This window comes from Canis lupus, chromosome 3 (assembly GCF_011100685.1).
Source record: "Canis lupus familiaris isolate Mischka breed German Shepherd chromosome 3, alternate assembly UU_Cfam_GSD_1.0, whole genome shotgun sequence".
In the NCBI taxonomy this organism is placed as follows: Eukaryota; Metazoa; Chordata; class Mammalia; order Carnivora; family Canidae; genus Canis; species Canis lupus.
Window position 1 is genome coordinate 69,643,096 of NC_049224.1, and position 13,059 is coordinate 69,656,154.

At 44.3% G+C, this 13,059-nt stretch overlaps 1 protein-coding gene across 4 annotated transcripts in view; it reads left to right on the forward strand.

Annotated features, from left to right (window-relative positions):
• Nucleotides 1-12,726, forward strand: part of CLNK (cytokine dependent hematopoietic cell linker) — a 201,857-nt gene extending 189,131 nt beyond the window's left edge. For all 4 annotated transcript variants that reach the window (XM_038533378.1, XM_038533381.1, XM_038533380.1 and 1 more), the window contains 2 exons: nt 1,088-1,243; nt 9,047-12,726. In XM_038533378.1, coding sequence (XP_038389306.1) covers nt 1,088-1,243; nt 9,047-9,193 — 303 coding nt within the window. In that variant the 3' untranslated portion in view covers nt 9,194-12,726. The remainder of the gene's footprint in view (nt 1-1,087; nt 1,244-9,046) is intronic.
• Nucleotides 12,727-13,059: the final 333 nt, after the last annotated feature.

The window sequence follows — 13,059 nt, forward strand, 5'->3', positions numbered from 1 at the left end:
ATATGTAACAATTATAAATTATATATAATACCTATCTACAAAATATAGTAAGTCCTGCACACATCTAATTAGATCTATTCTAATAGGGCATTTATAACCATCTACACAAGAATCTATGCAACTACAGTTACAGATTTTTCGGCATTTTTTCATCATATAAAAGGCACAATGTAGCCACAAAACCAGCTTTGCAGGTGTGCTTCTATTCAGGAGAATCACTTAATTTCCTAGCTGTTTATGAGCAGACATCCAGCCTGAGCTATTCCACTGGGGTGGGCTGGACCGCACGGTCTTGCCATCTCACACTGTTGGCCTTCTCTTAGAGACCCTCCATCTTCTCCCTTGGCTCCCATCACACTGAAGCTTCTGTGTTTCCTGCTTAATCCTTTTGCTGTCTCCTCTTTCTTCCCCTACACCTTCCTTCTGCTCACCTGAGGCTATGTTATCCCCTCACTCCCATGTCTGCTCGTGCTGCTACCAATGACTGAAGCCCCAGGTCTTTTGGGGGACCCTAGCCCTATATTAACATCCCTCTCAGACGCCCTAGGTATCACGCTAAAAGCCTCTCCTGCGAAAGCCTGCAGTGGCTCGCATGGTCTCTAGAATAACACCTGAGCATCAGACAGAACAGGATGGACAGGTGCAGGAGGCACCCCCAGCAGGGGAGATGGAGGACTACACCCTGCAGATGAGGTGGCCAGTTTCATGTGAAAGCTGAGAGTCCAAAAGCAAGATGGTGCCTTTGGGAAACAGTGGCTTGGCTGGAGCCAGGATGCGGGGAAACAAAACCACAAGACAGGCTGGAGCATTTATCCACGAACATGATGCTAAGGCTGTAGGCATGACACTGAGGACAGTGGGGTTTGTGGAAAATTCAGAAGAAGGGACATGTAATGGTGTCATGTATACTTTCCAGAAAGTAGCAAGAACCCTTACACACACTGACACTCACTAAATTAAGTTGTACAAAATTGGTTTGCCAAAAAGAAAGCCATGTGGGAACCTGGTACATGCAAGTGTCACTATTGCCAGCGTTGTCCAGGGTGGGATGCTGGCATGCCACACACCATTCTTCCTTCTGCTGCAGGACGGCACTTTCTTGGTCCGGGACTGTTCCACGAAATCCAGGGCGGAACCCTACGTGTTGGTGGTGTTTTACGGGAACAAAGTCTACAATGTGAAAATCCGTTTCCTGGAGAAGAATCAGCAGTTTGCCCTGGGGACAGGACTGAGGGGAGATGAGGTGGGTACAGCCCAACAGCTTCCCTTCTCCAGACCAAAGACAACAAGGGGATAAGCTGGGGGATGCTGGTCAAGGCATCAGGCATCTCCCCTTGACTGCTGGGGTAGGACAAAAGAGGCCACCCCTGCGGCAGAGACTAAATCCCTCCCAGCCCCTTCTACAAGCATTCTCTACCCCCACCCGCACCTTATTACGCTTCAGCCCACAGGGCCCCAGCCCATCCTCAGCATCCCCTGTACCCTCCACACTGCTCTGCTGTTACAGGACAGTCATTCTACAGGACACAGGCCAGTTCTGCCTCCCTGGAGGCCGCCCCCGAAGCCCTGCTTTCCTGCCCGACCCCCACGCCAAACTCCCACGGCAGGCATTCCTCCCAACACCTGCTGGCGCTAGGAACCCTTAGGTTTGTGTCTCTAAATTGAATGTGAGCTTAACCACAGCATTCAGTGCCATGCTGAGCGTGCCCCCCCTCAGTACAGATCCACTGAGAGGCGGCTAGGTCAGAGAATCAATCAATCAAGGCATTTGTGAATAACTGAAGACAAAGGAGGAAGGAGGCTGATTTCCACTGAATGTGCTTACAGTAGGCCCGGTCTGTCTGCACCACCTCACGCTAACCCTCAACAGCTCCTTGACATAACAATTGCTCCAACCTCAGATGTAGGGAAACCGAGGCTCAGAAAAATATGTCAATGAACTAGAGACACACAAGTCATGAGAGGGTGAGGACAAGCTACTCTTTCAACTTCTCAGAAGGAAGGTAGGGAGAGGAGTGGAAGGGAAGCACAGGGTTCAAGTTCTGCATCACATTTACTAAGTCTAAGCAGTGAGCTCAGGCCCACTGCTTCTCTGGGCTTTAGTTTCTTCAAATGTAATGTTCTTTTCTTGTCTAGATTTCTTTAATTTAGTAATTCTCATTTAGCATCTCCAGACCTCAGTTTTTTTTAAAGATTTTATTTATTCACTCATGAGGGACACAGAAAGAGAGGCAGAGACATAGGCAGAGGGAGAAGTAGCTCCCTGTGATGAGCCCAATGCAGGACTTGATCCCAGGACCCTGGAATCACGACCTGAGCCAAAGGTAGATGCTCAACCACTGAGACACGCAGGCATCCCTCCAGACCTCAGTTTTATCCAATGGTCTACATTATGGGCTGAACAGTGTCCCCCCCTCTCCCAAATTCATATGGTGAAGCCCTAACACCTAGTACCTCTGGATAAGACTGTATATGGAGCAAGGGCCTTTATAGAAGGGATTAAGGTAAAATGAGGTCACAGGCATGGGGGCCCGGACCCACTGTGTCTGGTGTTTCTGTAAGAAGAGGAGATTAGGACACAGATACACACAGATGTAAAGTGAACAGCACAGCCATCTACATACCAGAAGGGAGGCCTCCGAAGGAACCAAGTGTGCTGACACCTTGATCCTAGACTTCCAGGCTCCAGGACCACGGTCTGTCTAGGCGCCCTCACTTCGCCCCACTGTGGTACTTTGTTACGAGGTCTGAGAAAACAAATACTGTGTGAAACCAGAACCTTCACACAACTACCTACTGTCCTTAAGTAGAGATCAAGATGAAGATCATGGCCAGGGCTGCCAAAGCACCTCGGGTGGGCGCCCACATGAGCATCCCATCAGCAGGTGTGTGAGGACTCCGGCTGAAAACCAGTGTTGGACCTGGAGCCCCTTCTAAGAATCACACGTGACTGGAGACGTGCGCTCCTCACCAGCCTTTGCCAGAGCCTGGGAAAGTTTGGGCATCCATGAGAGCATGTGAGGATGGATAGATTAATACAGAAATCGGCTAAATAGAGCCACAATAAGGGAGTATTACAGCGAGGCTAGAGAGAAAGAGCCAATTTTCCCTTTTGTGTTGAGGATTAGCGACTTCGCAGAATGTAAAACACTGAGCCGGCCGGGGACTTAGCCAGGCCACAGAAAATGTGAGTTATTATCTTTTCATTCTTACTCGAGTCGTTGCAATAACTGGGGTATAGTTCCCCTGCACTAGATGCCTGTGGTTAGTGGATGGAAGCTCTGTGCCCCTCTATCCTGCTCTAGCTTCTTCCAGCTCATAGAATTTCCCACGTTCTTAAAGAAAAAAAACTGCATGACTTTTTTTAAAAAAGATTTTATTTAGTTTTTCATGAGAGACACAGAGAGAGAGAGAGAGAGAGAGAGAGAGAGGCAGAGAGGCAGAGACATAGGCAGAGGGAGAAGCAGGCTCCCTGCGGAGAGCCTGATGCGGGACTGGATCCCAGGACCTTGGGATCACAATCTGAGCCAAAGGGAGATGCTCAACCACTGAGCCACCCAGGTGCCCCCGTATATGATTTTTAAATGCTCGGGACACACACAAGTGGAAACCATGTGCCCTGACATGCATGACCTCTGCCAGCTGCTGTATCATTTGCTCTCTCTCCTGGACCTCAAAAACCTCTGGGAAGCCCTTTTACCAATTCCTACAGACCTAAAGGGGTCACAGCTTTTCCCTTAGCATGCCACACTTTGGTCTGCCTACAAAAGAGGAAACAGCGACTCTTACTCTGGGATGCCATCTGAACAGCATTTAATCAGATTGTCAGCCAGTTCCCTGCCTCAGCAGGGAGGCATTTGCCATCTGTGACAGCCAAGATTAGACCATCAGCTTCCAGGTGAGCTGCTCTAATTATTACCACCAAGGATCCCTTAAGGATTCAAACGCCTATTTTAAGAAAACCCTTTTTGGGTTATTCCAGAATGTTCTCCTCCCAAGCATTATTCCCCCAAGCAAGTCTCCTTTTTCCTGCTATTTAACACTTGCATGTTTGCTGTGCATGGGACCTGTCCTGTGCAGTTAACAATTACTAAATTAACTTGATCGATTTCACCCTCCTAACAACCCAGTGACATCGGTGCCACCAATATTTCCATTTAATATATAGTGACACTGAGACACAAATGCTAAGTAATGGGCCCCCCAGTCACAGCAGGTACACGGCAAGGCTGGGCTTCATTTTTCACTCTGCAAAAATACTCGTATGGTCTCAGATAACATCATGACCAAATGCAAACAATCCCCAGCCTGCTTGAAAACAGGCCAGAACGTGGGATGAAGGAGTGTTAACACTTAAGTGAAGTGCACCAGGCACTGCATGAGAACTTACACTTTATACTTTAGAGCTGTACACTTTCCTGCCTGTCCACCCAAGGAGCCGGCTGCTGGTGCAAGGCTGGGATGGTCTAGCTTGTTCTCAGCTTGTTCCTGCCCCTCACCATGCAGGGGAGCCCCTGCCTTGCTGGGGGAGACGTTCCCAGCTTTACAAAAGGGAGAAAGAATTTGATACAGTACAGCTCTGTTGAGAGCAAGCCAGCACTAGCTACTTTATCTGGGGCTTGAATAAAGAAATAGCGTCTTAGTTTGACTCTGCAGAGAAAGGTAATGAGATACAGGGTTGTCAAGGATAATTTTGGTTTTGTGTGGCTTTTTTGGCTGCCTCACAAACTTCAGAATTTAACCACACATCCAACGCAGCGACACCCATCACAAGGGAGCCATTACGTGTCAGATGAGGGGATGTCAACACAGCCACGTAGAGGTTCAGACACATAGAGGCAGGTGCACAGTGAGTATGGGTTTCCACTGTAAGTGATTCCTGAGAGCCTGTGCATCAGGTTTGTTACCCAGGCCCAAGTGAGGCGCAGCTCTCCCCGGGACATAGGGGTTGCAAGCGCCTTGGAAGGCAAGCATGCCAGCACACCTCCCCAAGCACAGAAGGCAAGCAAACCCACACACATCTGCCAAGAATAAGCCTGGGAAGGTCCATTTTGCCGCATATTTAGGTATTTGGGTCATCCTGTTAGCCACATGGCTAGAAACTCATGTCTGAATTCAGATTTAGGAAAGACCGGTGTCTTTATTCCCTGGGGCCCATAACAAAGCACCACAAACGTGGTGGCTTCATCAGAAATGCCTTCTCTTGTGGTGCTGGCAGCCAGACATCTGAAGTTAAAGTATCAGCAAGGCTTCTAGACACCAAGGGAGGATCTTTCCTTGTCCCTTTCAGCTTCTGGTGGCTCTCTGGCTTGTGGGTCACATCATCCTCATCTCTACCTCTGCACTAAAATCTCCCTCTTCTCTGAATGAGTCACCCTGTGCTTCTATCTAGTAAGGCAACACATGATGGCTTTTAGGGATAACCCAGGATTCGCTCCTCCTACAATGACCCTCGATTTATCCCATCTTCTGTCATGTGAAGTAATATACAGTCTTTTGATATATAAGGTAACACAGATTCCTGGGATTAGGACATGACCTATCTCTCAGGGACCACCTTTCAGCCCACTCTATCCATCTGCTTAGTTATTTTCCAAGCATTAATTTTATGCTTACACTATGCTAGACTTAATGCTCCATTCTGAGGACACAGAATCCCTGCCATCTAGGGGCAATCCTGCTCCATCTGCACCTATCTATGCATGCACCTAAGCAGAGGTCAGACTGGAAATATTTAGCAACTGCTAGAACACCAGGCCTGGCAAGAGAAGCACCTGCCGAGGCCCGGGTGGCTCAGCAGTTTAGCGCCGCCTTTGGCCTGGGGCATGATCCTGGAAACCCAGGATCGAGTACCACGTCAGGCTCCCTGCATGGAGTCTGCTTCTCCCTCTGCCTGTGTCTCTGCCTCTCTCTGTGTGTGTCTTCCATGAATAAATAGATAAAATCTTTTTTAAAAAATGAGAGAGAGAGAGAAGCACCTGCCATTAGTAACCCTCAGAGCTTCACTGGCTGCCAGACATTAACCTGCATCTGAGTTCAGATATCACATCTGTTAATGTTTCTGTGAAAGCTCATAGAAAAGAGCAGTTTCAATCATCAGACCTGCCCTTGTCTTGCAAATGGTTATGATAAATGACTGAAAATTATGATAGATGTTTACTGGATAAATCAAACTTTAAAGACTAGTAGGCGGAGATAAACAATGAATCCATGAGCTTATAGCTTTTCATTTCTTCCATCAGCTTCTCTCTTTTCTTCTTTCACTACTCTGGGCAGTCCCAAACAGATTTCTTTACCCTTCTGTCCGTGAATCATTGCCTATAGTTGGTACATAAGGCAAACAAACACAAAAGGTTTAAAGAAATTTTAAGATCGAACAACAGGATGACATTTGCTGCCCTCCTGGAAAAATCATTTAACATAAAAATAAGAGCTTAATTATAATATTTTTTAAAAGTTTCTTTACGGGAATATATTAGTTATGGGCCTATCACTAGAAGGAAATAATAAGAAATGACAGCCTGATTTATTGCTCCTGCTTTGCTTGCTTCCTACCACTTACTAAAATTACAATATTGTGTAAAATGGCATCCATGTAGTCGGTTATTAAAACAATTAATATTGAAATCATTATTTCAAGACCATCCTAACGATAACAGGAATGAGAACAAAAAGCAGGCATTTTTCCTCTGAAGATTAGTATCAAGGAAGAGGCTTTCCTTTGTGCCACATGGGTTAACCACTTTTGGAAAAGAGTTCCACATGAGAAGTTTCTTTTCATCACTTACTTTTAGTTTTGTTGAATATGAAAAAAGGAAGAAAACTCCGTTTATGACTGAAGATGAAAATACCAAAAAAGGGGGGGGGGCCTTCCTGAAGGTGGACAATATTAGTCTATAAACTTCTCCAGTGATCTCATTGTTCTTTGTTCACGTTCTTGGCAAACCCACAAGGGATGAAGTCATAGTCATGACAACATTTATTGAGCACTCACTGTATACCAAGCTCTCTTCTAAATGGTGAATATGTGTTAGTTCAATTAATCCTCACAATGGCTGTCAGAGGTAGGTCCTGATATGACTTACCATTACTGTTCATAGACAGAGAAACTGAAACAGGGAGTAAGAGAAACTAACCAAGGTCACACAGCTCTTGAGTGGGAGTACTGAGTTTGGAACTCAGGCACATGGTCCCCATAGCCCCTTCACATCAGACTTCTTGATGTGTAACCCTTGTATTCCCCATGGCACAACCAGGAAACCACCTTACCTTACTTAGCATCAGGTCAGACCTAGTGTTTATTGTATACCTGCGAGGAGTGGACAGATAGGTTATCTCACTGAAATCAGATCCAGTAGCAGGTGCAGATGGGCAAGCCACAGATTTAATCAGGACTCTTTTAGTGTGAAAAGACAGAAGCTGGGGCACCTGGGTGGCTCAGTGGTTGAGCATCTGCCTTTGGCTCAGGTCGTGATCCCAGGTCCTGGGATCAAGTCCCACTTCGGGCTCCCTGTAGGGAAGCTCCCTAGCCTATTTCTCCCTCTGCCTATGTCTCTGCCTCCCTCTCTGTGTCTCTCATGAATAAATAAAATCTTTAAACAAAAGTAAGAAAGAAAAGAAAAGGAAAGAAAAGAAAAAAAGGAAAGCCAGAAGCCAAGTCAGATGAGCTTGGGTGGGAATAGTTGAGAAGCTTGTGGACTATATCCCAGTCTTTCCTCCATTGTGATACTTCATTATGCTTCATACCCTCCACAGGTGGTGGGAAGGAGGGGACAGCCATGGCGGTTACAGGTCACTAGCACTGTGTGCCCCTGAGGAAAAGGAGTTCCCTCCCAGTGGCTGCATGCAGCCCCCGAGGGAAGCTCTCCTGGAGGCCTGGTGATGCTCCTGAGTCCCAAGTACATTCTTTACAGAGCATGTTATACCTAAATGAAATGACCTCCTTGTACAAGGAGTTATCTTCTGTCTGCTCCCTCCAGAATGCAGTCTCCACAAAGACAGGCACCGTGACAATCCCACTCCCTGCCGGATACCCCGAAGGCCTGCAAACATGTGCTGGCAGCATCAGAGTCATCCCACCGAAGTCCCTCCCTTCAGGCTGTGTTGTCTCTGTCCTGGTCTGTTGGAATCCAGGGTCACAAGCCATAGGCCAAGTTGTATGAGAGAAAGGGCAGACGACTCATATCCAAAAGAACTAGGTTCCATTCCTGATCCTGGACCACTGGCTGTGTGACCCAAGCAGATCAGGCCACGTTTCTGAGCTGCAGTTAGTTTCCTTAGCTCTTCCATGAGGCCATTCCACGTGCCCTGCTCACCTCACGGGGTTGCGGCCAAGGAGGATCAAGCTCTTCCTACTTATAGTCATCCTCTTCCTTTGAGGATACACCCAAACTCAGCTCATCAGAATCACCACCATCTGTGTCCTCGTCTTCAACACCTGCCTTTGTTCATGCTTCTTCCTCTGCTTTTAGAATCCTTAAACCCTCTTGTCCCTTTATCCAGAATCACCCAGAAGGTATAGCCCATTTCAAGTCTGCATCTTCAGCAAAGCACATCCTGATTCCCCAAACTTGAAATAATCTGTCTATTCAGTTTGCCACAGCCCTTCATCTGCATATCTCCAGAAACACAAAAAGAGTAAAGATCTGCTGTCACCTAATTATCTCACAAGAAACCCAGGCAAGGAAGCGACATTGGCACTGTGGCTGGCTCTGCTCCTTCTGATTACCCCCAGGATTCACTGGAACACAGGGGTTTCCAGGAGGGGGGCTCTCTGCAGGTCTTCCCACCAGTTTACTAGGTGAAGATTGAGTGGTCTCCCCAAGCACCTTACTCTTCCTTGCTAACTTCTTTATCACACATCCTTCGAGAGCTGGTTTTCCACATTCTTTTTTTTTTAATCGCTTTCTGACATACCTTCACACACACAAAAAAAGTTAAATGAGTGAATTTCTTCCCTAAGGAAACGAAGCATCTTATTCTGTGCTTTAACCCACAGACACAAAAGATATTTAAATTTTCATTAACTTTCTTTTCTGTGTTTCAGAAGTTTAATTCAGTAGAAGACATCATCGAACACTACAAGTATTTTCCCATCATACTAATTGATGGGAAAGACAAAACTGGAATCCACAAGGAGCAATGCTACCTGACTCAGCCCCTCCCCCTCAGCAGGTGCTTCTCACCTTGGTAGCCTGGGTATTGTTTTCAGTTCAATGGATCCGATACCTCTACCCACTGTTCATTTATTTCAAAAGATGATTTTCTTTGGCTTCAAGGGATCACTTCTTTGACATTGGAGAAAAGAAAAACATTCTATGATGGAAATTGGAAAATCAATCTCTGTTTTGAAAGCTCAAACTACAGAAAAAATATTGATAAGAAGCAAAAATAAAAGCTGGCTCTTAAAAAATATCTTATAAAGAGAAAACTATAAACATGGTCATCATACTTATATTCCAGATGAGAAAGAAAGGTGACAAGAAGCTTTGCTTAAATGTTTGCAGCTAGCACGGGACAAATCTATGTGAGACTTCTGAATCTATGCTCTTTATAAAACCTGGTCCTGCCTTTTTTTCAGAAGTGGTAGGACCTGTGAAGGTATGTTTTTTGAGATTCCTTATGCTAAAGATGTTGCTGAATATAAGCTTTATTTTATGTGTAATCCTGGAAACGCAATTGTAGGGAAGGAATGTAGCAGAAAATAAGAGTATTCACAAATATTACCTATAACACAGAAATGCTTTTGCACTAGTGTAAAAGGGCCACAGGCCCAGTCTCCAGGACTCTTTTTCTGGTGGCTTTAAGACAAATGGAATTACTAGATATATAGTAAGGGAGTAAGCCTAAATCTGAGTGAATTTTTTTTTTTTTAATTCCAATTGTGGACCTCCCTTCAAAGGAAGAGGACGGTCCTCAGATTAGTGCTACTTTGAAGAATACTGCATGCCTCCTGGTGCTGTCACTTCCTAAAGCTAAGAGAATCTTACTCTATTTTACAATACAAATGAGGACTAAGAGGCTCAAAGATACTGATCTCGCTCTGTGTAAGAGTCCACATCTTTATCTATTTTGCCTGGCCCAACCAAGCACACTTTCCCAGGTATATTCCTGCAGAATTTTACAATCAAGTTCAAAAGCTAAATTGAAGACAGAGAAACCATTTGAAACCATGACTGGTTTGAAATACAGATTTGCCTGTGTTAAAATATAAAAATAAATAAACTCTTTAGTGGAGTACGTTTTTAAAAAAGGGGGGCAGGGTTCCTGGTTGAAGTCAATCTACATAATGACTTCAAATGTTACCAAAGCTTACACATGAAATTTATGGAATATTTATACAATGGTAGCTTTAAGGTGGAAATAAAATCAAAATAGAATCAGAAAGAAAGAGAATGGAAACAATACTTAGGCTTATCTCATCTAAAATGGCAGCCAAGAAGTGGTCTGAGAGGAGCTCTGAGCACCTACCTATCAACTAGACAGTTGTACAGATTCTGCTTTCACAAGGTCGGTGGAAAGTTATACCTCTAAGGCAGATCAGGAGCACCTGATGAAAAGCTCTTTGTCGGTTAGCACTCCTGATCCCCCACTGAGCCTCCCTTCAAGCGCACCTGCCCAGGATAACATATGAACTAAGAGGTGAGTGTGTCTAAACTGAGGCTTGGCTACTACAGAGCACACTGTTCAGAGCTGAAGGCTTTATGGTTGCTGATCACTCTCAGCTGGACTTTGGCAAACTTAGGCTGGCATGGAAAGAGACAGCAGAGGCCACTGCTTACGTGCAGAAAGAATCTGACCCTCACCCTCCCTCTACAAAGCTATTGGGAGATGCCTGAGAACTCTGATTGGCTTGTTTGAGCCATTCAACACTGTGTGCTCGAGTCATCTGAGTCTCCTCAAACACTGTTGTTGTTAAAACAGGTGAGCATCAGCTGGTGTCTAACATTTTATGAGGCTTATGCTTTTCAAAATGCTTTGTTCATAAATGCCTGATATGACGGGAAGAGGAAAAGAGGTAGAAGTCAACCATCTTGAAATTAAAAGCCCACCATACTTATACATAATTAAAATCTCTGGAAGGAAAGATAACATTCAAAATATTGATGGGGTTGCTATGTAGATGATTTGTGTTGGAGGGACCATGTTAGTTGGGTCTTCTGGAACTCAGGTGCCAAAACAGGAATTAGAAATGTCAACATTTGTTAGAGGTAATGCCAGAGAAAGATAGGACGGGAGGAAAGAGTAGGACTAGGTAGGGAGAGACTTCAGGCTGGGATATGATCTGGACCCTGTGAGAGCAAGAAGGATAGAGACATGAGTAGGAAAGCCATCCAGCAGAGATGCAGCTCTGGGAGCATCCTGGCCAGCCCATTGATATGATCCAGACCAAAGATTGCTCATAGATGAGAGAGAGTCTAATGTGAAACAGAAATGGCTAGGTCTTACAACAGCATGTAAATCATTGCCAGAGGATGCCTTGGATAAACACAAGCTTCAGATGCTATGGGAGATCCAGAAGATTCTACAGCAGCAGGCTGTCAAATAACTCACTGATTAGCAAGTTCTCTCAAGGGAGAACTAAGTGACCCACCACCATCCCTGCCACAGTGACTCTGGTTTTCAGTGTTGACTATAATATGGACATATTGCTTATACATAGACTACTGAAGAATAAGGATACACAAATTTTAATTGTTCTTGATTCTCACAACAGTTCTGAAGAGAAGGCAGGCCAAGTATTCTGAATCCACTGTATAATTGAAGACACTGTGCCTCCTTGGCCTGTATCTTAAGGTGACACAGCCATAGCTGGACCAATGCCTTCAGACACAATTCTATTCAGTGTCTAGCTGCTTTTTTATAACTGAAAAAGTTCAATGATTTGGGTTTGGCTTGCCCAAATTCCAAAGGGTTCTAATCTCTCAACTAGTATTTCATTTTCAATGAAGAAGTATCACTTGACTCCTAGCTGCCAGAGAGTAGTGAAATCTTAGCTTCATCCGATTATAGCATCTATTACGTTCAAGACATTTCTTGTTGGCTAAATAACTATCATTATGGATCAATTTATATCTTCCTCATCTTTAATAGTATCTTGCTATGAGCACTTGTTTGTGTATGCATATATTGCTAGGCACTTTTGAGGACGTTGGAATTATAGTGGTTAATTAAGTGGGAGAAGTAGACAGAAAGTACCCAATAAATAAGATAATCTTCTTTACTGTATTTTCATTTGAACACTTCTCACTGAGTGCTTGTCAGTGAGGCCAACATTAGACATTTTGATGAAGCTTATTTGAGATGGTTTTTAAAAGTTCTGAACCAGAAAATGTTAAATTTTACCAAATTTACTTAATGGAAAATTCTCCTACTTAGGTATATGTGTGTGGGAGAGGATGTAGATATATGAATAACCATGCCACAGCTCAAATCAGTTAAATCTTCTAGGTTGATGACCACAGAGGAACCAAATTTTACCCTATTGTCAAATTTAGCCCATTTCCATGTGTGTACACATAAACACATTTTTTATAAGATGGTCTGTATTATATACGACTAGCTATATTTGTGTATCCATTTTTGTATACTGTTTGTTCCAGCTAAGCACACTTTCTTTTGAACATTCATGATTATGATTTACAGCCATGTTAAAATAAAGCAAATACATAATTAAATGTCATAATATCTCTGTAACTGAGTATTAAAGAAATGATTTCAAAATAGTTTACTTTTGTTCATTTCATGCCCTATTAGCCTCCAAGTCCTTCTGAAGTGATAGGATAAACTAATGACAAAATTTCTGGAACAATTTTTGACATATGAGTATTAGCCCAAGCTAGATTTGGGGAGTAAAGATGAAAAGACCTAATCCCAGCGATTGAGGGCTAAGAGTCTGGCACGCAAGATACACAGGTAATTAAAATCATGTAACACAGAATAATAGATTTGCTAATGCTCTCCCTTGTGCCACCATTGCATTGGTAGGCAGAAATGGATGTTTGGGGAGGATGCAGTGAGGGAGACCTGCCCAGGGGAGAGATTCAAGCAAAGAGTTGA